Here is a 24,350-nt window from a genome sequence, read left to right on the forward strand (position 1 = left end):
TTTGTGCTTTCAGTTCAGTTCACAAGAAGTGACAATGGCACAGCATTTCTGGCAAGATTAACAAGTATTGGAAAAATGTTCTTCTTAGCTAGACATAAAAAAAACTAATTGAGCCACCACATTTAAGAAGTTGAAAGTTGAGCTGTATTACATTTTTGTTGTTAGGTTTAGATTTCCTCAAAGTTACCTCTTATCTAAGCTAGTGCTCATGTTTAGAGTCTTTTCCTGCTATGCCCAAAAAACAAACAAATGCACAGCTAAAATACCTATATGGTTACCATTTTACCTGTCAAAGGATTTATTATCATGATGTTACCACTACCACACTACACAGCTACAAAGATCACTCTGTTACAGACGGGTTCAGCTTTCTTGCTTCCTTGATCAGCTCCCTGCTAATTTGACAGAGGTGATGTTTTAGATTCAGTGAACAAGTAGGAGGCAGAGAAGAGACACAGGAGGGGATTGGGGGGGGGGGGGGGTTAGATGAACTAAAACTGGAGCATGCAAAATCTGGTGCAGCTCTGCATAGGAAACACTCAGCTTCCAGGTTTTATTATCAAAGCTTAGAGCCCCTGTCACAGGGGCTTGCCGATCAGGTCCGCCTGATTGGATGCTCCGTGCACCTCTATGGAGCAGCAGATGTCAGTGGCTACATCACTGCTGACCCCCGCTGCTATCCGATCTGATGTGGTCCGTGAAATCTAGAAGGATGGAAACCCTATTTTCCATCCCTCTGGAGGATCGGATCAGATAGGATCGGATGAAAACGGACAGGCAATCCGTTTTCATCCAATCTCTTATAGAGGAGAGCGGGGATCTGACAGCTTCGTCTCTGAAAAGTAAGCAGAGACGGAGCGGTCATCCGCCTGCTCAGTGGGGATCGACGGGCGGAAAGCCTGTGTAAAAAGGACCCTAACTGAGCAAGCTGAAGTTAGAAGTCATCCAATTTTAGGAAAATTACCCCAGGATGTGCTCTAAGTTAATCATCTGCATGGCTGTGCAATGTGGCAGGTGTATGTAAATCACTGGCTGAAGAGAAACACAGATCCTTTGGCAAGCAATATACTAACCACATATGTAGGTTTACCATTAACCTAGAGTTCAGCTTTAATTTATTCAATGCACTGACTTAGAGGAGTGTTAACTAGAATGGACATAGCAGGCTTGATTGACCTTAAAACAAAGCTTGTTTATGGAAAAAGCTAGCTCAGAAACACACCAATAAGTTACATTAGGCATTTGTCATAACTTGCATCAAAGTACTCAATAAATGGTCACTAAACCTGAAAATACAAGCTGGCTTGCATAAAAAGCCATTACTAAACTTATATAGCATATCTTTATGCATGTTATTTTGGAAAAAAAATTAAGCCCAATACAAGTTGGTGTGAGTACAGCCTAATATCTAACAATTTTAATTATTACAGGCTGAAACAAAAAAACTTAGTGTTTGTTAATGGTACAGAACTACAATAATAAATTTACTTTAGTGATCTTTTACCAGCCTTCACCAGTTTTTTTCACAGGTATCAGCAAATGTTTACTATACCTTTTTTAAAAAAAGATTTGTATTTTAGGTTTAGTGTCCCTTTTAACATATCTATAGCATTAAATGCTAAAATCTATACTTTTTCTGGCCTGTTGTGTATCCCAACTCAATGGTACAGATCGTTGAAAAAAAACAAAATAAACAAAAGAACAGAACAACAAAGTAGTCTAAATTGCTCACAGCAAATATATAACAAAAGGCCATGAACTACCTCAGTGCTGGAAGGGTCCAAAAAAAGTCAGACACCAAAAAGGTTTTAGGGTAAAACTTATTTTAAACAAGTGTTTCCACACTCCCCTTGATCCATCGGCACATGAGAACATTTCCACATGTATATCCAATGCAGAAAGCAATGCTTTGGTGTCCAAAGTTTACTACTTTTGTGCTTTCCAAGGAGGAGAACTACTTTATAAAATCCACTTTCTAAGAAAAAAGCGGGCCATCAATTTTGTTTTCGGGTTGCTGAGAAACAGGTCTCGCCAGGATTATTCTCATCACTGTTGGAGGAGGTGGAGGCAAGTGGCATAGGAGAAGACAGCTGCACCTTCATAAGCAGCACAGCATTCTGGGAGTCTTGACAGAAACCAATTCAGTGCTTCTCCTGTTGCACTTGGGATAATGTGGCAAATATGTATGCTTCTGTTCAATACTGACCTTGTGTAGTTCTCCCATGATAGAGAGACAAGGGCAGAGCAGCACATGACATCTTGGTCCATAAAAGATCAGTCTGCCTTTTTAATAAATATCTGTTTGTGGGAAAGTATAACGAGAACAAAAATAGATTACAAAGATCAAATAAACACAATACTAAACACAAAGTCTTACTCTAAAGTTAATATATTTTTAAACTTTTTTTTATAAATTATTTAATTAAAACATCTCTAAAAAATCAACAAGATTGCACAATGTCAACACACTATAAACTCATTGTGAAAATTCTAATATGTAGAGGTAGGAAGTATTAAAATACATGTCATATTAAAAACATTTTGTGACATTAGACTTGTTCTAAGATTAAAGTGATACTAAAAACAAAGTTTAATTTACAGTATATCTTCTCTTTCTTTATATAGATGATGGCACTGTCAGATGAAATCTTTGTTATTTTTGGCAATAACATGGTGTGAGTGGATTTCTGCGAATTACAGCCCTCCAGCCTGTGTCTATGGTGTGTATATGCTTAGAATAGAGGTAGGTGAAGCCTCCATCAACCAAGATGTAACATCCCACTCCCATTGTTTTTAGTTGTTTAGTGAACATGGAGGAGGAGGGAGGGAATAGGCTGTCATTTATCAGAGTTCATATGCCCACATGTGACTCTATAGTCACATAGGCTGTTTAGATGTGATCAAGAAGGAAATGATTAGCAAAAAACACACTGAAACTGAGCGTGTGCACTAGCTGCCAACAGCTGCTCTGCAGAATCCCCAGCTGCAGTGGAGACATGGACATAAGGGAGGGATAGAGAACAACAAGATCAACCAGGTTTTTTTTTTTTTTTTTGCAGAATACAGAAGGGGACTCCCATAGTGACTGAGTGAATTTGAACAGCTTGCAATATAAAGCATTTATTGATAGTTTTAAATGTTTTGGGTTTATTATTTTTACTACTCTATTAATCAATTTTTCTACTTTTTTACATATCAAACATCAGCTTGACTCATCCATATTTTTGCTGGGTCTTCCCCCCATCTACAGTCTTTAACTACTTCTGCTCTAGAGCAATGTTTTGCACACATGTAAAAATCACATTTTTGGCCATAAAAGTACCTACATCATCCAGGGCATTATATATTTTCTAAAGGCAGAGGCCTTTTACAATAAAAAGATAGTAGTTCCAATTTTATTAGGTTGGAAAATGTTTTGGGTCAAACAGTATTTTTTCAGGAAAAATAGAATACCATGATTGTTTAGTGCACACAAACACAATAGAATATCAATTTTTGGTAAAGTATAAAAGATAGGGCTGTGTCAAGTAAACAGATACCAAATATGTCAAGTGCGCCTGTAATATTGCAAAAAAACATGATACCAAAAAATCCCCACAGGTGATACATTACAGTGCCTTGAAAAAGTATTCATACCCCTTGAAATTTTCCACATTTTGTCATGGTGCTACCAAAAATGTAAATGTATTTTATTGGGATTTTATGTGATAGACCAACACAAAGTGGCGCATAATTGTGAAGTGGAGGAAAAATGATAAATGGTTTTCAAAATATTTTTACAAATAAATATCTGAAAAGTGTGGCGTGCATTTGGGGTCAAGGGGAACATGAATAGAGCATCTACTGTTAGGAGTCTGAAATATACCAGTCCAATATAGGTAAAGTTTTGGACACCGCCATAACATATGGACCACTGTATTCACCTTACATTGTGGGCAATTATGCGATTCTAACGTGCCCCAAGTATGGAGATGGTGCAGTGTGTAATGAACATCCTATGCAGGATGAACAATTGCATTAAGCATTGTGACGGGGAGAGGGAAAATGAAGGAATGAGCTCCAAGGCTTGTCAAAGGAGCCCGGTTCTCCTCCCACTGACCTCTACACTTCAAATGTATCTGACGACTGTTAGCAAGGTAGAATATAAACAATCAATTAGCCCCTTTTTTGTACTGAATGTAGATATGGCCATATCATAGACAGTAGAAGGGTTATATGTTAAAGGTAAGGAAGCAGCCTTGCTTTGTAAAGCGTGGCGAAACTGTAAGTATTGAAAAAACATTTTGTGCGAGAGGCGATACCTCTTCACCAAATCACTAAAAGGCAAAAGAACATTCTCTTTATATATCTGGTGTAAGGAGTTAATAACCACCTGCCTCCAGGCATCAAACCCCATATGTTTGGCAAGCTCGTATAAGCATGGGTTATTCCAAACTGGTATATACTGCGTATATCCATTATGAGATGTCTTAACCCTAACGAATTCCCACAATTGGTGAAACAAGAAAAATGTTGGAAACCTACACTAAACATGAAAATGACCTGATACTAAGATATCCATTGGGGGAGCCTCATGAAATTCTGAAAGAATAATACGTTGGATGGGGTCCTTCTCAATAATGACCCACACATCCTATTAATCATACCCACAAAAGAATTACCAACAAAAATAATATTAAAAAAACCATCAACAAGATACCTGGTGACAACTCCACACCCTCTTCACATCCCCTGCTCCCTACCCCTTTGGCCATTGCTGAACCTGCCTCCATCCACATTACCCCATCCACCTCGGCAATTAACAACTGCCAACAGTACACCTCACACTCAGTGTCGACTGTGACCCATATCCCTTCGACACACTCTGCCACCGCCCCCAATGTACAACATATAGTCATTGGAGACTTCGCCACTGGCGAAATACCCACATCATCTTGTTCCGACCCGACTTCTTTTTTAGAGGTGGGTCTCCCTCGAAAGCAACATTTCAAAAGAAAACACATAGAAGAGGTTTCAGAGGAGGACGCAGAACCCACACTCACCCTAAACAAATTCCCGGAAACTATAAAAATATTTAATCTGTCATCTCTAACCCTATCCACCTCTGACATCTCCCTTCTCAGCAGAGGCCTCTCCTTTGCACCCACCATTGCCCCCAATTCATTCTTACTATTCAAAGATTTACACAAATTCATCCGCAAACTAACCTTGACCAGATTTTTTAATATACAGTCCAACAAAACCGCAACACAGACCGCTTCCCTCACTCCCGCTATGGCCTACATAGCTGAAGCCCATGCAGAGCCCCCTAGTAGTCCTTTGGATAGCCTCGACATCTCCACATATACAGAAGACACCTTCAGTGATATTGATCCAGAACTACTCCTCTACACCCAACATCCTCCCACCTCCCCCCCTGTACAACATACTTCACTATGTCCCAAATCTACGTTTTATCCCACTCGTTCCAAGGGCCCCTATAATCGAAACCTTTTATAGGGTCGTCTTTTCGGATCTTCAGAAAATGTGTGAAGAATCCTCCCAAACCCGAAAACATTTGCCACATAACTTAAGTCGGGGAGAAAGACTATCCCTAAAAGACTTCACCCAAAATCCGGACATTATCATAAAACCAGCTGACAAAGGCGGTGGTATAGTCATCCAAAACCAAGCAGACTATATCAATGAAGCCCTTAGATTACTCTCTGACAAAAACACCTACATGATACTACCCAAAGACCCCCTACCCAACTTCCAAGCTGAGGTCGAACTACTAATCACCACCGCCAGCCACCAACACATCATTGAGCCCAAGGAAGCATCCTTCCTCAAGAGAGACTACTATAAGACCCCTACTTTTACCACTTGCCAAAAATACATAAACATCCCACCGCACCCCCTGGTAGACCTATAGTGGCCTCCATGGAAAGTGTCACTAGCGGCCTCTCTGTCACGGAACCATGAACCAGACGTACAACAACAGATAAGTGAAAATAAGAAAGCTTTATTGAAAAACAAGCTGTAAAGCAAAAGTCCAAACGGATGGCGAAACTGATGCAGAGTCTTTTGCGAAGCCAGGGGTCAGGAACCAGCAGGGTAGTCAGACGAAGCCAGGATCAGGAACCAGCAGGGTAGTCAGACGAAGCCAGGATCAGGAACCAGCAGGGTAGTCAGACGAAGCCAGGAACAGGAACCAGGAGCAGCAGCAGTCTTAGAAGCATGTGAACACAGGAGGACCAAGCAGGGAACTGAAGCCACAGACCTCCTATATATAAGAGCTAGGCATCCAGCTCCTCCCAGTGGGAAGGAGGAGCCGCAGGGTGGGAGGCTACAAGAAACCCAGAAACCAAGATGGCCGCCAGCACATGTCAAACGAAGGAGAACAGCAAGAAGGTAAGACCATGACAGTACCTCCCCCTCAAGGGCCCCTCCTCCGCGGAGTAAAGAACGGTTTCTGAGGGAAGCGTGCGTGGAAGGCTCGGAGCAAGGCAGGAGCATGGACATCTGCGGAGGGAACCCAGGAACGCTCCTCTGGACCATAACCACGCCAATGAACCAAAAACTGCACCCGACCGCGGACCAGGCGTGATTCCAGGATATTGCTTACCTCATACTCCTCACGATTGCCCACTCGGACCGGACGAGGCCGAGGAACCGAGGAAGTGAAACGATTACACACCAGTGGCTTCAACAGGGAGACATGAAACACGTTGGAGATCCGCATGCCAGGAGGAAGCGCAAGGGCATATGCTACCGGGTTTACCCTGCGAAGCACTCGGAAGGGACCAACAAAGCGAGGCGCCAGCTTGGGAGTGGGCACTCGAAGGTTGAGGTTGCGGGTGGACAACCATACACGGTCTGCGGCCTGGTAGGAAGGAGCAGGCGCTCGTCTGCGATCAGCCTGGAGTCTCTGGCGCTGCGCAGAGACCTCAAGGGACCTCTGGATCTGTACCCAAGAAGCACGTAGGACGGAAAGGTGATCCTCCACAGCCGGAATATCCTGGGGAGAGAATACCTCCGGTAACACGGCAGGTTGGAACCCATAGTTGGCCATGAAGGGAGACGTCCCAGAGGAAGAGTTCACCGCCGTGTTCCTGGCAAACTCAGCCCAAGGCAGGAGGTCAACCCAATTGTCTTGGTGATCGGAGACATAGCAACGAAGGAATTGCTCCAAGGCCTGATTGGATCGTTCTGCGGCCCCATTGGACTGAGGGTGGTAGGCCGAGGAGAAGGAGAGATGAATCCCCAACTGGGAGCAAAAGGCGCGCCAGAACCTGGACACAAACTGACTCCCCCGATCCGACACAATCTCCTTGGGAAAACCGTGCAACCGGAAGACCTCCCTGGCAAAAATCGTGGCCAACTCCTGTGCAGAGGGTAACTTCTTGAGAGGAACACAGTGGCACATTTTGGAAAACCGATCCACAATCATGAGAATGACCGTATGGCCTCGGGATGCAGGGAGGTCCACAATGAAATCCATCCCCAGGTGTGACCATGGGCGCTCCCCGGTGGCTAAGGGTTGCAGAAGGCCCAACGGAAGGTGCCGAGGAGACTTACTCCGGGCACAAACGGAGCATGCCGCTACATATGCGGCGATGTCGGAACGTAGGGAAGGCCACCAGAACAGACGTGAAACAGCCCAGGACAGCTGGTTCTTTCCAGGATGCCCCGCGGTCTTGGAGTTATGGTAGGTTCGCAACAACCGAGTGCGCAACTCCTCAGGCACAAAACATCTGCCGTTGGGTCTCCCAGAGGGAGCACCAGATTGAGCCGCCAAAATCTGCTCACCCAGGGGAGAGGTCAGGCTGGTGCGAATGGCAGCCAGGATCTGATTCGGAGGTATGACCGAAGTCGGAATCGACTCCTCCCTGGACAGGTCGGAGTACTGCCATGATAAGGCATCCGCCCTGATGTTCTTGGAACCGGGTAGGTCGGAGACCACGTAATTAAAACGTGACAAGAACAGAGCCCATCTGGCCTGACGTGGTGTCAATCTCTTGGCCTCAGAAAGGTAGGTCAGATTCTTGTGGTCCGTCAGGATGAGGACCGGAACCACCGAACCCTCGAGCAAGTGCCTCCATTCTTTAAGAGCCTGCACGATGGCCAATAACTCCCTGTCACCAATCTGGTAGTTGCACTCCGCGGAAGACAGTTTCCGGGAGTAAAACCCACAAGGAAGCAGAGGACCCTCTGGTGTTCTACGCTGAGACAGAAGGGCGCCTACTCCCGTCTCAGACGCGTCCACCTCGAGGACAAAGGGCAACCCAGGGTTGGGATGCGACAGAATCGGAGCCGACACAAAGGCGGACTTTAGAGCCTCAAAAGCTCGGATGGCCTCGGGCGGCCAGACCTGGGAATTACTGCCCTTCCTGGTCAGATCCGTGAGAGGCTTGGCTAGCATGGAAAAGTCCCTGATGAACTTCCGATAATAATTGGCGAAGCCCAAAAAGCGCTGCAGGGAGCGAAGACCACTGGGCTGGGGCCACTGTAAGACAGCCGAAACCTTCTCAGGATCCATGGAGAACCCCTCAGCGGAAATGATGTAACCTAAGAAGGTTACCTGGGATCGGTGAAATTCGCATTTCTCAAGCTTACCGAACAGCTTGTTCTCTCGTAACCGTTGCAACACTCGTTTGACATCCAGAATGTGGGTCTCCATGGACTCAGAATATACCAAGATGTCATCCAAATAGACCACCACACACTGCTGCAACAGGTCACGGAAAACATCGTTGATGAATTCCTGAAAGACTGCGGGCGCATTGCACAGCCCAAAGGGCATAACCAAGGATTCATAATGACCGGTCCTGGTGTTAAACGCGGTCTTCCACTCATCGCCCGCCTTGATCCTTACGAGGTTATATGCCGCCCTCAGGTCGAGTTTGGTAAAGACCGTGGCCCCTTTAAGGCGATCGAACAGCTCGGAAATCAAGGGTATCGGGTAAGCGTTCTTGATCGTGATGCGATTGAGACCCCTGTAATCGATGCAAGGCCTCAACTCACCGCCCTTCTTTTTCACAAAGAAAAATCCAGCCCCTGCCGGGGACGAGGATTTGCGAATGTGTCCGCGTGAAAGCGCCTCCCTCACGTACTCCTCCATGGCCTCATTCTCCGCTACCGACAGTGGATAGACTTTGCCACGAGGAGGAACGGCACCAGATTGTAACTCGATGGCACAATCGTATGGGCGGTGCGGAGGTAGGGCAACCGCTGGCACCTTATCGAATACATCCCGGTACTCCTCGTATTCAGGGGGCAACAGAGAGTCCGAGGAAGTACACAGCAACTTGACAGGCCCATGGATGCAACTAGCCCCACACTGCGGTGACCACGAGAGGATCTCGGCCGATCTCCAATCGAAAATCGGATTATGCTTCTGGAGCCAGGGGTACCCCAAGACCACCGAATAGTGTGGAGACGAAATAACCTGGAAGCAGACCGACTCTCTGTGGACGGCACCAATGGCTAACCCCACTGGAAGGGTCTCATGAGTCACGTGTGGCGGCAGAAGGGGTCTGCCGTCTATCGCCTCAAGAGCCAGAGGAGAACCTCGAGCCTGCAGAGGAATGGAATTGGCGGCAGCGAACACACTATCAATGAACAAACCACCAGCACCAGAGTCCACCAACGCCTGGGTCGTCACCGAGCCCCCGACCCAGGAGAGGACAACAGTGATCAGTGGTTTGTCAACACGGGAAACCGGGGACGAGGAGACTCCACCCAAGATCTGCCCCCGACAGGATCTCAGGTGCGAGCGTTTCCCGGACGGTTCGGACATGCCAACCGAAAATGCCCACCGAGACCACAGTACATGCATCGGCCCTCGCGTCTCCGGAGTACCCTCTCCCCCTCGGACAGGCGAGCAAACCCCAGCTGCATGGGTTCACCCCCAGACAAGTCATCCCCAGGAGGCGTGGGAGGAGAGGGAGGCACGGGTGGGACAACAAAGGTAGGCGCCAATCTGTTAGGAGGCCTCCGCAGACTCTCCTTAAAGGAAGGTCTCTCCCTGAGTCTGGTGTCAATCAAAATCAGGAAAGAAATAAGAGACTCGAGCTCCACTGGTAGGTCCTTAGCTGCAACCTCATCCTTCAAGGCATCCGAGAGACCATGAGAGAAAGCAGCGACCAGAGCCTTATTATTCCAGCCCACCTCTGCTGCCAGGGTACGAAACTCAATGGCGTATTCAGCTACGGATCGTGAACCCTGTCTGATGGACATAAGGAGCTTCGCAGCAGAGGCAGCACGAGCCGGCACATCGAATACCTTCCGAAGAGAAGCAACAAAACCGGAAAACTCGGCAACCACCGGATTGTTGTTCTCCCATAAAGGGCTGGCCCAGGCCAAGGCCTTGTCCGAGAGCAGCGAGATTAAGAAGCCCACCTTTGATCTCTCAGTAGGAAAGGCATGTGGCAGCAACTCGAAATAAATGCCCACCTGGTTAAGGAAACCTCGGCACTGAGTTGGCTCTCCCCCAAAGCGCTGTGGAAGGGGGGCAGAACCGGACATACCCCGAAACACCGCAGGCGCAACAACAGGTGTCGGGGTAGACTCTGGCGCAACAACCGGAGCGGCAGTAGGAACGGGCCCAGGAGCGACAACCGACCCATCGGCAACGGGATCGAAATGAGCCATGCGTTCAAGCAGGGTTTGCAACGCCACGGCGAACTGACCCAACAGGTGATCCTGCTGATCAAGTCTGGCAACCAGCGAGGGTAGTGAGGATGGCCCTGTACCGTCAGAATTCATGGCCTGTGGTACCGTGCGTTCAAGCAGGGTTTGCAACGCCACGGCGAACCGACCCAACAGGTGATCCTGCTGATCAAGTCTGGCAACCAGCGTGGGTAGCGAGGATGGCCCTGTACCGTCAGAATTCATGGCTTGGTCCTAATGTCACGGAACCATGAACCAGACGTACAACAACAGATAAGTGAAAATAAGAAAGCTTTATTGAAAAACAAGCTGTAAAGCAAAAGTCCAAACGGATGGCGAAACTGATGCAGAGTCTTTTGCGAAGCCAGGGGTCAGGAACCAGCAGGGTAGTCAGACGAAGCCAGGATCAGGAACCAGCAGGGTAGTCAGATGAAGCCAGGATCAGGAACCAGCAGGGTAGTCAGACGAAGCCAGGAACAGGAACCAGGAGAAGCAGCAGTCTTAGAAGCATGTGAACACAGAAGGACCAAGCAGGGAACTGAAGCCACAGACCTCCTATATATAAGAGCTAGGCATCCAGCTCCTCCCAGTGGGAAGGAGGAGCCGCAGGGTGGGAGGCTACAAGAAACCCAGAAACCAAGATGGCCGCCAGCACATGTCAAACGAAGGAGAACAGCAAGAAGGTAAGACCATGACACTCTCCCAGTATGTAGACACTTTTCTACAGCCCCTGGCCCAATCCCTCCCGCCCTACATACGGGACTCCGCCCACCTTATGGAACTTTTGGGACCATACACTTGTGAGGAACAATATCTATGGCTGTCGCTTGACGTCAATTCCCTCTATACGTCCATCCCATTGGATTAGCAGCCACAGAACACTTCCTATCCCAGGATAACATGATTAATCCGGACCAAGCCATCTTCATCTCACAGGCAATACACTTTTGCCTCACACACAATTACTTCGTCTTCCAAGATACATACTATCTCCAGACCACAGGTACCGCCACGGGGTCCAATTTTGCCCCGTCCTATGCCAACCTCACCATGGGCTTCTGGGAAAAACCTTTCATCTGGCAAAATAATCCATACATTCAGCACCTCATTTTCTACGGGCGCTATATCAATGATCTCATCATCATCTGGGACGGCCCATCCACCACCATCCAGGATTTCATCAACCATTGCAACAATAACCCCTTTGGTTTATCCTTTACATCTGCCTGGCATCACAAGCATTTAGCCTTTCTAGATCTAGAGCTAAGCCATGATGGCAGCACCATCATCTCCCATAACTACTGCAAACCAACTGCTGGAAACTCATATTTACATTATGACAGTTGTCACCACTCATTATGAGTAAAAAATATCCCCAAGGGACAGTTCTGCCGGCTGCGACAAAACTGTACAAAAGAATCCGACCAGTGTTAATTTCGTCGACTAAAACCGACTAAAACGTTTTCGTCGACTAACACAATTCAGATGACTAAAATACGACTAAAACTAAAATGGCATTTTAGTCTTAAGACTAAAATACGACTAAAACTAAAATGGCATTTTAGTCAAAAGACTATAACTAAAACTAAATCGAAATTTGCTACCAAAAATTAACACTGGTGCATGCTCAAAGCATAAATAATAACATATTAGATTTTTCGCTCCAGGACCAGCAGTAGTATATAATGAGTTTGGAAATTGTAGAGAAATGCTCAAATAATGCATTACAAATTACAATTGAACTACACCCATTTGATTATAGATGACTAAAATGAGTTTTAGTCGACTAAAATGTAGGACGTTTTAGTCGACTAAAATGTAGGACGTTTTATTCGACTAAAATATACTGGAGTTTTAGTCGACTAAATACGACTAAAACTAAAACACTTTCAGAAGACTAAAATGGGACTAAAACTAAAATGCCATTTTAGTCCTAAGACTAAGACTAAAACTAAATTGAAATTTGCTGCCAAAATTAACACTGAATCCGACTACATCTCCCAAAGCCATCACCTCAAAAAGAAGTTTCTGGACAAGGGTTACCCCAATACATTAATAGACACAGCTTACAACACCTATCTTTCCGGAAAACCCCCCCAGAAAAGACAACCACACATCCGAGTCTACCATTCGGTTCATCACCAGATTCCACGGACGACATAAAAAGATGGAAGTATCATCTCTAAACACTGGGGTATTCTTAAACAGGATCCTCTTCTCTCTGCCAATATCCTAGACAAACCCCGTATCACTTACCGTAGGGCCCCCTCCCTTAAGAACAAAATTGCTCCCAGCAAACTCAAAAAACCCAAATCCAACCCCCTCTGCCTCATACCCCTCAAGGGGATGTACCAGTGCAAAAAAGCCCTCTGCAAAACCTGTGATTTTGTGCAACATGGCCAGAAATCATTCACCCACAAAGGTAAAACATATACCTTTGATGGCTTTCACAACTGTTCCACTGACCACGTTGTTTATTGCCTCTCTTGTCCATGTCCACTCTTATACGTAGGACGCACCCTCTGCCCCCTAAGACAGCAGTACGGCAAACACCGACACTTTATTGAAACTGGCTGTGACCTACACAGCGTTCCCTGGCACTTCCTAGAGTGCCATAAACAATCCACGGTGGGTTTACGGGTCTGGATCCTTGAATCCATACCCAGAAACCTACCAGCAGCAGAACGTTTCTCACTACTATGTGAGAGAGAAACGTTCTGGATCTATACTCTAGATAGCCTCAGTCCCAATGGCCTGAGGAACTAGATATCAACACCATCTTGTAGCCCCAATATAATATTCTGTCATCATTTCCTCTACTAATGCTTCTTTGTTACCATTCCAGGTTTTTCAGTATGCCAATCATAGTTATCCTCATCACCAAGACCTCTCAGTAAGTAAAAACCAAACAATTGACAAAGGAGTGTGCATGTCCGTACCAGACATCGGCGCATGCTCCGAAACGCGTAGTGAGCCCAGACTGCCCTCTTCTCCCAGTGACGTTGGACGCTCCCGCCGGCCGCCGCACCAGCCCTTCCATCTCGTCCACCGCGACCCTGAAGACTACAGAGCGGGCCTCTCGAGTTCTTCAGAGCTGTCAGACCTCATCTGGATGCTGCACACAGCTACACCTACCGCCGGAGCAGGACACGCTGGACACTTGAATCCACTTACCTCTATGTACGTTTCTACTATTGTTACTGTAATAAATTACTTTTATCACACTCAAGAGGCGCTTTCCCTTCCTTTACTTGTTTACTAGAGTTGGCTTCACTCCTCCGGTCAGCAGCCCTGAGTGTCCATCCATCCCTGGAATCATCCCGGATCTGCTCATCCCCCACTGGATCTCAGGTCCATCTTCTATTATTATTTTCCTTTTCAGAGACTAGCACATGGACTCTTCATCCTCCCCTTGTGCCTAGGACTCCCTGAACTCCATTGGCTCATTACATGACGCCTCCTGTATGTCGGTATACTCCCTTTGATACCCAACTCCCCCCTTTTCATTGCAGCTGATCTACCCCCCTAGCACTACCCTTGAGCGCCATTACCTCCCTTATGTTTAGTATTGCCAACCATAAGCATGCTGTAATTGGGAAGCCATATAATACAATTTAGCATAGGGAACCGCCAGGGCCCACTATGTTTAGGAAGTTGAAGCGTGCTGAGTTTTATTCTAGAGTGGCCACATTTCCATATTAAGTCCCGAAATAGTGTGTCAATACCTCTAAATGTAATTATGTACCAGGTATATTATTTGTCGCATCCAATTCATCTTGATTAAGTTAGCACTGCCAATAACTGATAGAGGTAACTTACACCAAGTTCTCCCTATATGCCTGAGCCTGGTAAGAAGGGTTTTGGCCCAAATATCTAGCACCCAAGGCGTGATCTGTCCCCCTAAGTATATGAAATAGGAGACAACAGAAATTCATGACGCTGTGGGGGGGGGGGGGGCAGATCATCTGGCAAAGGGTCAAGCGACAATAATATCGATTTGTCTCAGTTTATGGTGAATTCTGAAAAGGAACCATATCTAGAAATAAGGGACATAGTAGCCACTAGGGAAGAAGAATTGTCCACCAAAAAACATAGCATATCGTCTGCATTGAGGGCAAGTTTGTCTCCCCCCCTTCTCTGAAATCCCACTATTTCCGGGGACTGCCTAATGGTTGCTGCTAATGGCAGAGTTCTCTGTTTTTATAAGTGCCATAATGTCACTTGTGATGTCAATGCACTCCTGATATAAACACAACACAAAAACAATTACAAGACCACTACACCAGCTTACAAAAAAAAAAAAAGGAATAATTCAACATCTATCTCTTTTAGAGGCCTGTGTTGTTATGACTAATTACAGTGTAACAAACTAAACCAGTTCAGAAAATCAGATGCTGCCACCTGTCAAACTTTGCTAGCTGCAATAAAATTTCTATGGCATGTGTACAGCCCTTTCTGGCTGTAATGTTATAACGTAGGTGGGTGGCCAGTGGTTGATAAAACCTCAACTCCCCAAACATTTTACTGCAGGTGCATTTGTTTTAAATTATAGAGTCTGATCTGTCTGCAGTAAACATTTGGTAATTGTTACATTTGCTGCTTTATAAATATGCCCCTTATTCTCTCAGTTTTGAACATCACCATATAAAAGGCTTGTGAAATGTCAGCTGGATGCGTTTTAAAACGAAATTCCTCATGGAAATACTCTGCAAACTTTTCTCATAGATTTAAATTAGTTTTATTAAATTGCAAAGGATTCACACTTTTAGTTATTTCTTGGCTTGTGTTCTCTGCCTTCCTTTGCTCTGACCAGGGTGTCTGGAAGAACATTCAAGTCGGAACTTCAGAGGAAGTCTGTTTTCATCAAAAGAAATTGTGTTAGCAGAAGAGTGTTGATAAGAGGAAAAAAGGTCCAGTCTGATCAGAGACGCACAGCAGGAACCTGAAGTGGAGCACACAACCAAGGGGGACCTGGGAGCATCCAGTACAGCAGGGCACCAACAGTGGGTGACATGCTTATAAGACCTTACTTACCTGTGGGCTATAAATATCAGGTATGTTTTTAAGTGTTTTCAGTGTCGATGGTGATATAATTATATGGATGAAGAATATACATCATCTTAAGATTCTTATGGACTAAATTTGAGGACTGACATTTTCTAAACTCTTACTGATATGGGAATTTGTCTGTAATACTGTAATTAGTCACAGCAGTACAGAAAGATACATAAAAGAGATATACAAATGTTACCATTACATTTATATGTAATTGTAATAAATTACATTTTTAAGAGTATTTTTTTTTTTGCTTCCATTCACAGGTGTGAAGAAAAAAAATCTGCATGCAAATCATAAATCATATCTCTAAAGTAATGATGTGCACAATAAAACATTTGCATGGACAGCTACATCTTTGGATTTGTAGTGCATGCCGCCCAAAGAATGCATGCAGTGATTTTTGCCCAGTGTAGCTACAGTAGGTTGACTAATGGGTAAGAGCCTTTGACTGATTCAGAGGATGGGATTTTAAACTCACAAAGGCAAATACACCAGCAGTATTACATTTCTGCTTGAGTCCCTTTCAAATAACATGGTGGTGGGGGGTAATTAAAGTGGCTAGTACACAGCCCAGACTGGAAAATCAGCTTTTGAATACCTTGGCATATCAATGTAAAATTTTGGAAGCTGTCATTACCAACATGTCACTCTCATTTTTGTTCTACTATCTAGTACGTCACTGATCAGGAGCAAGCATGCAATCAGCAAAGTTAGGCCATTGCCTCTATAAATAATGAAGCAAGAAAAAGGATCAGAGCCTCAGAAATTGCATCATTTAGAGCAAATAGGCAATGGCAGCTTCAATATTTCTAACCTGACAGGTTCCTCTTAAATTTCACAAAGCTGCAGCAGGCCTTTTTCGTAACTACAAACTTACATTTAAAACATTACAGTTAGACCAAAAGGGCCACTGTAGAATATAAAAAACAAACCTAATTTAATTCTCCAATGCCTACTTTTTTCCTGATTTCCAGGACATACATTCTCCCCACCGCCAGTAATTTTAGCTACAACCTGTTCCCTCCACAGGTGCATTCCTATACCTCTGACAAGTCCTGACTCATAGTGCTATTTACTTCCTCACCCACATTCTTCAGTGACAGTGACCTCAACTACAAAGGGAAATGGCTTTGAGGAGAAGAGTGGATTGGATGGAGCACTGAAAAGAACTGGCGGCTGGTACAGTGGTGAATGGAATTAAACTATGCTAATTAAAAGCGAGTTTCGAGTTTCCTGGCACTTTAAATGATATGTTTCGGCCCAAAAGAATGCATACTGGCTGCTGCTTAGGCTGTAAATATACGGTAGTAGGTTGTGCTATGTATAGTTAGCGGCTTGTGTTCTGCCAGCAGTACCAGAGACTTTACTGCTAAATAGAGAGTCAATTGTACCACATCTCTTCCATTTAGGAGAGGCCTTGTATTTTTTTTTAGCGAATACAAAGCTTCCTCTGATAAGCTGAGGTGGATGGGTGGCATCACAATCTCCACCTCAGCCATTCAGAGGAAGCCTTGTATTTATTGAAATAAATACAAGAATTCTCCTAAAAGGTGGACCTGCAATATGACTGACTCATTCTATAAAAAAGTCTCTGGTACTGCTGTCGGCACACAGCACCTCTTGGCGTATGTGGTACAAGCTGCTACAGTATATTACAGCCTAAGCAGCTGTCAGTCTGCTCTGGCATGTAAATAATTTTTTTGGTCCAAGCTGGGCCAAACAAATAGCTTAAAGTGCCAGGAAAACATAGAATTCAAGTAAATACTACATACCTCACTCAAAATAACCCATACAGGAGAATCCGTCTGAATGGAAAGGCGTAGTGCTTCAAGTGGTCCAAAAGAAGGTTCCACTTCTCCTTCTGCTATGCCCTTGTTAAATGAACCTAACAAAGTAATACATGATTAACATTGCATTAACAGAACAAGCAGATCATAAAACAAAATGTACATTAAAATATTAGGTTCATTGAGTTAAAAAGGGTTCCTAATTTAATTTAACACTGAGAAGAATCTCCATACTGAAGGAGAGCTGGGAACATACCTGGCAGGTGCCGACAGGGGCAAGCACAGAGGCGGGTGGAGAGACAAAGGTGCAGGCATCATAACAGAGTAGTTGGGTGACAGTTAGGGAAGGGAAAGAGGCAAGGAGGCCAGTCCTGGGCTGGAACATCCCAATAAATACGCCCTGTTGCGTGATGTTGGGGAAACCAGTCAGGGACCAGCATTGCTGGAGCACAGCGACGCCCCTAGCTGCCAGGGGAAGAACTCCTCCAGTGAGGGCGGGAACAAGGCTAAGGGTAAGGAAAGACAGGTTCTGGTGGTAGGGGACTCAATTTTTAGAAGGACAGAGAGGGCAATCTGTCAAAAAGATCGTAAGTGCCCAACTGTTTGTTGCGCTTGGGTTCGGCACATCACGAATCTGGTGGACAGAAATTTTTGGATGGGGCTGGGGAAGACCCTGGTACACGTGGGTACTAATGACAAAATTTGAGGGAGATGGAGAGTCCTAAAATGATTTCAGGGACTTAGGAGCTAAATTAGGGAGCAGGACCTCCAAGGTAGTATTTTCAGAAATACTAACTGTACCTTGAACCATGCCAGAGAGGCAGCGGGAGATTAGGGAAGTTAACAAGTGGCTGAGGAGCTGGTATAGTAAGGAGGGTTTCGGGTTCCTGGAGAACTGGGCCAACTTCTCAGTCGGCTAACAGCTCTTTAGTAGGGATGGATTGCACCTAAATGGGGAGGGTGCAGCCGTACTGGGAGAGAAGATGGCCAAAAAGCAAGGTTCAGCGGGCATAAATGGGGGGGCATTAGCGGTAGCATGTCCAGAAATCCTAAACCTAAGGTATGTAGGCAGACAAATCGCAAGTGCAGCCTCATAACATCGAACGAGGATAAAGTATGCAAACGGACAAAATTACAAGGTTTGTATGCAAATGCTAGAAGTCTGGCCAACAAGATGGGAGAACTGGAGCTGCTAATGTATGAGGAGGATTTTGATTTTGTGGGAATCTGGTTTGACAGCTCTCATGATTGGCTGGTGACCATTCAGGGGTATTCCCTATATAGCAGAGATAGAGAAGGTGAAAAAGGGGGAGGAGTATGCCTGTATATCAAGAACAATGTGCAGGTAAATATGAGGGATGGTATCACTCATCATATGGAGCTAAAGAGGAGGTAGAATCCCTATGGGTGGAACTTCAAAGGGAAGGTACTCTGGGGAAAGTAATATTGGGTGTATGCTATAGGCCCCCTAACCAGAGGGGGAGCCAGACCTCCTATCACAGCTGAGAATGGCGGCAAGGATGGCAAATGTCATTATAATGGGGGATTTAAATGATCCAGATATAGACTGGGCAGAAGGAACCCTGCATTCGGCTATTTCATGGGTCAGATTGTGAATGCACCATCAAGAAACAATGCATTATTAGACCTACTGATTACTAACAATACAGACCTGATCACGGATGTAGAAATACAAGGCAACTTAGGAAACAGTGACCATAACAGTGACCATAGGTCAATTAGTTTAAGTATAAATCATAGAAAAAGGAAACAAAAGAGTAATACAAGGACACTGAATTTCAAAAGAGCCAACCTCCCTAAACTTTGCTAGACAATATAAAATGGGATAGAACCCTAGGAACAAAGAGCACGGAGAAAAAATGGGTGTGCTTCAAGAACATAGTAAATAAAGGGATTGGCCAGTGCATTCCAAAGGGGTATACCCTGGGTGGCTAAACTCCAACATAAAAAGCAAATAAAAACTAAAGAAAAGGCCCTTAAAAAACAAAAGGCTGAGGGGTCATTGGCAGCATTCCGACATTACAAAGAGTGCAATAGGAAATGTAAAGGCGCAATCAAGGCGGTTAAAATAGAACACGAAAGGCACATAGCGGAAGAGAGTAAAAAAAAGAAAAAACTCAAGAAATTCTTTAAGTCTATAAATAATAAGAAAGTGAGGCCAGAACATATTGGACCCATAAAAGACGACAAAGGGAATCTGGCTACAAAAAATAGAGAGAAGGCAAAGGTGCTAAATAAATAATTCTCCTCAGTCTTCACAAAAGAATTGGGGGGCTACACTAACCCAGCTTGTAATGGTAAAATTAATAATATATCACAGGAAGCACCCTCATGGTTAACAGAAGACAGACTCAGAACTAGACTTGAAAAACTTAACAAAAATAAGTCACCGGGACCAGATGGCTTACACCCGAGGATCCTTAAAGAACTCAGCCAGGTGATAGCCAGACCATTGTTCCTAACTTTTATGGATAATCTACTGACGGGAATGATGCCAGCTGATTGGAAAAAAACCAATGTGGTACCAATTTTTAAAAAAGGCCTGAGATATACCCCGGGGAAACTATAGGCCGGTTAGCCTAACATCAGTAGTCTGCAAGATATTGGAAGGGATGATAAGGGACTAAATACAAGACTTTAGTAATGAAAACTGTATCATACTGTAGCAGTAATCAGCATGGATTAATGAAGAATCGTTCTTGCCAGTCCAATCTATTAACCTTCTATGAAGAAAGAAAGCTGCCATCTAGATAAAGGAATGCCTGTGGATGTGGTGTATCTGGACTTTGCAAAGGCATTTGATACAGTTCCCCACAAATGCTTACTGTGCAAACTAAAGTATGTAGGTATGGACCATAGGGTGAGTACCTGGATTGGAGTCCAGAGGGTGGTTATAAACGGGGAGTGTGGAAAGTGGGGTCCTCTAAGGATCTGTCCTTGGACCAATTCTGTTTAATTTATTCATAAACGAACTAGAGTATGGAATAACCAGCAAAATCTCTGCATTTGCGAATGATACTAAGCTAAGCAGGCCAATATCAGGATGTGGTAACCTTACAAGCAGACCTGAACAAAATAATGGAGTGGGCAACTACATGTCAAATTAGGTTTAATGTTGAAAAATGTAAGGTAATGCACTTGCGTGTCAGAAATACGAATGCAAGTTACTCGCTAGGGGGTGAAACTTTGGGTGAATCTAAGATAGAAAAGGATGTATGGGTCCTAGTAGACAACAGGCTTAGCAATGGCATGCAATGCCAAGCTGCTGCAAGCAAAGCCAACAGAATACTGGCATGTATTAAAAAGGGGATTCACTCCAGAGATAAAACAATTATTCTCCCACTCTACAAGGTCCTGCAACATCTTGAGTATGCCATCCAATTCTGGGCACCGGTTCTCAGAAAGGATGTGCTGGAACTAGAGAGAGTCCAGAGAAGGGCAACATAGATAATTAGAGGAATGGAGGACATCAGCTATGAGGAAAGACTACAAGCATTAAACTTATTCTCTCTGAAGAAGAGACACTAGAGAGGGGATATGATATCAATGTACAAATACAGAACTGGTAGGGAGTGAACAAACTTTTCAAACAAAGTGAATTCAATAAGACAAGGGGCCACTCACTAAAACTAGAAGTAAAGCGGTTTAAACTTAAACTGCGTAAAGGGTTCTTTACTGTCAGAGTGGTATGGATGTGGAATTCTCTTCCACAAGCAGTGGTATCAGCAGGGAGCATCAATAGTTTCAAAAAACTATTAGATGGGCACCTTAAAGGCCACAACATACAGGGGTATACAATGTACGGTTAATAGCAAACACACACACACATCATAGGTTGAACTGGATGGACTGGTGTCTTTTTTTCAAACTCACTAACTATGTAACTATGTAACTATGTAAGTACAGAGTTTTCTAGCCCCACTGAGGTTTACATTGTAAATCATTTAGGTGCCAGTTCCCTTAGGATTTACATTTTCATGCTATCACTCTTTCTAAATGAGCATCACCTCTACCACACCCTCACCTAGCTCATAACCAATTTACAGTTTTAGTGGGCTGGTGGCACCAGCTACAAAACAAAAGGTAAAAGAGCTGTTTTTGCATTTCTAAATTCAGTCTTGAATAATGAGGCAGCTGGTACAGTTCTAAATATGATAAAAGAAACTTTAATCTATTTTCAGCAACAGCAACCAACCAATGTCACTTATGCAGCTAGGAAAAGTAGGATATGTAGGGCAGAGCTGACTATATGCAAGAAAGGTGGGCCCTAAGGCTATAGAACAGTAGTTAACTAACAAGATATAGGGGTACATTTGCATTACCTGTCCTCCAAAGAACCCTGTATAATATTCATCATATGTAAAGCTACAGAAGACTGTCATAGACTGAAGACTTACTAGAGGATATGTTCAGAGCAGGTTCCACAGGATAGGCTGCAGACTGAAGTTAGTAGGAGTCAACTATTAGTGAATAGTTTTTTTTAAGGCCTCTAAACAAGTCAGTGATCCCACCAATGATTACTACTGATCAAACACCAAAGGCCACATGTGGCCCTCAGGCTGCAGGTTGGGCACCAGGACTATAGATAACAACAAATGGGTCCCTGAAGTGTAATTAATGTTATAAGTTGTTATAGATTTGTTGACACAAAAAATATAACACCGTGGTGCTCACACCTTTATTTTTATATGAAAACCAAGTACAAACTGAACTTGTTTTATTAGTCATTTTAGATTAAGCATCTCTTCTTTTCCCACCACTACTGTTGGCCATATATAATTCCTTCCTTTTTTCTGTTTAACCAACAGGTTGAATGAATGAAAAAATAAAAAATGAGCAAAGTCTCCCATCCACACATTTGAGGTGCATGGGGGAATCAGTCCCATCTTAAGAGCCTTATAGCCCCCCGGGCAATGCATTGCACTGGGGCCCCGCCTACACAATCACCCACGATAATAAAAATGCAAATTATCGATAAGGCAATATTTATTGGTACCTCCAACAAAATCAGTGTTTAAACATTAACACAACGTTTGGACAATATAAGGATGTAAAGGACTGATATAGGATAGCACACAGAGGATGTACATGGCAGGTATAGGATGGCACAGACAGAGGATGTACATGGCAGGTATGGGATGGCACAGACAGAGGATGTACATGGCAGGTATGGGATGGCACAGAAAATGTACAGGACAGATATAGGATGGCACACAGAGGATGTACAGGAAAGATATAGGATGGCACATAGATGATGGCATACAGAGGATGTACATGGCAGGTATAGGCTGGCACACAGAGGATGTACATGGCAAGTATAGGATGGCACACAGAGGATGCACATGGCAGGTAAAGGATGGCACAGACAGAGGATGTACATGGCAGGTATAGGATGGCACAGACAGAGGATGTACATGGCAAGTATAGGATAGCACAAAGAGGATGTACATGGCAGGTAAAGGATGGCACAGACAGAGGATGTACATGGCAGGTATAGGATGGCACACGGAGGATGTACATGGCAGGTAAAGGATGGCACAGACAGAAGATGTACATGTGTCAGGGCACAAACACCAGGAGAAGGGCTCTAGGACCCAGCAGCGCTATCAGCACTTTGGCAGGAGAAGGACTTTAGGACCCAGCAGCACTACCAGCAATTTACCTGGGCCTTCATAAGGTAGCCTGCCAGTGATTTTAGTTGCTGGTTGATCTTCGGCTCCTCCAGTGTGTTATCCTTGTAATATTCCAGTTCCTGTCTCCTGTTACCAACCCGGCTTGTCCTTGACCTGTCTCCTGATTGCTTCATGTGTTCGACCTCGGCTATCCACCTGACCATGCTTGCTCTGATATCCACCTGGCTCCTGATCTTGGCTATCCACCTGACCATGCTTGCTCTGATATCCACCTGGCTCCTGATCTTGGCTATCCACCTGACCACGCTTGCTCTAATATCCACCTGGCTTCTGATCTTGGCTATCCACCTGACCACGTTCCAGTCTCAGCATTATCCAAGTCCTTTAAACACCTCACGGGCGCCACCTGTCTGCTGGTTCCACTCCAGCACTCCAGCTGTACTCTGGATCCTCCTGCACACAGTCCAGCAGGCGACCCGTGCTACTTTGGGCCTGACCTCTCCTGTTCTCATCCTCAGGGGGGTCTGGAACTTAGCCGCAAGGGAAGCCCTCTCTCTCCATTGGCCTCCAGCACCAGGTACGTGATAGTATCAACCAGCCAAGATGTCTGAGGCCGAGAGAGGTGCTTCCGCATTAGAGGCCCTATGTCAGCAGATTACAGCTCTTACAAAAGCAGTCCAGAGCTTACAAGATGGCTACTTTCAGCTGGAAGGACGCCTTCACTCTCTCACTACCTCCATGACTCCTGTGGATCCTAACCAAGCTACTAGCTCCACTGCCTCCGCTCCAACGGCCAGTCACTTTTCAGGTGACCGATGGAAATTCAGAGCTTTCAAAAATGCTTGTGACCTTTACTTTGCCCTGCAACCAAAGACTTTTTCTCTTGAGACTGTCAAGGTGGGTTTCATCATTTCACTTTTATCTGATGAGCCACAGCCCTGGGCTCATAATCTCCTTGAGCAAAAGAACTCAGTCCTGGATTCAGTTTCCACCTTCTTTGAAGCTATGGCTACCCTGTATGATGATCCACAACGGACTGCCACCACAGAGTCGGCCCTTCATGCTCTTGTACAAGGCAGACGACCTGTGGAGGATTACATCGTGGAATTTCGCAAGTGGTCAGCTGATACTGGGTGGAATGATGCCGCCCTAAAATACCAGTTCCGGCAAGGCTTATCTGAGTCTCTCAAGGACGAGT

The 24,350-nt window shown here is 44.9% G+C and overlaps 1 protein-coding gene across 1 annotated transcript in view; it reads right to left on the bottom strand.

Annotated features, from left to right (window-relative positions):
* Window positions 1-1,563: 1,563 nt before the first annotated feature.
* MGAT4B (alpha-1,3-mannosyl-glycoprotein 4-beta-N-acetylglucosaminyltransferase B) overlaps window positions 1,564-24,350 on the bottom strand; it is an 832,974-nt gene continuing 810,187 nt past the window's right edge. Inside the window, exons 14-15 of the mRNA XM_082253133.1 lie at window positions 17,484-17,596; window positions 1,564-2,298 (exon numbers count right to left, since the gene is read on the bottom strand). Of these exons, the coding sequence (XP_082109259.1) occupies window positions 2,275-2,298; window positions 17,484-17,596 (137 nt within the window). The 3' untranslated portion in view covers window positions 1,564-2,274. The remainder of the gene's footprint in view (window positions 2,299-17,483; window positions 17,597-24,350) is intronic.

Source organism: Pelophylax lessonae (genome assembly GCF_965119305.1).
Source record: "Pelophylax lessonae genome assembly, chromosome: 4".
Classification (NCBI taxonomy): Eukaryota; Metazoa; Chordata; class Amphibia; order Anura; family Ranidae; genus Pelophylax; species Pelophylax lessonae.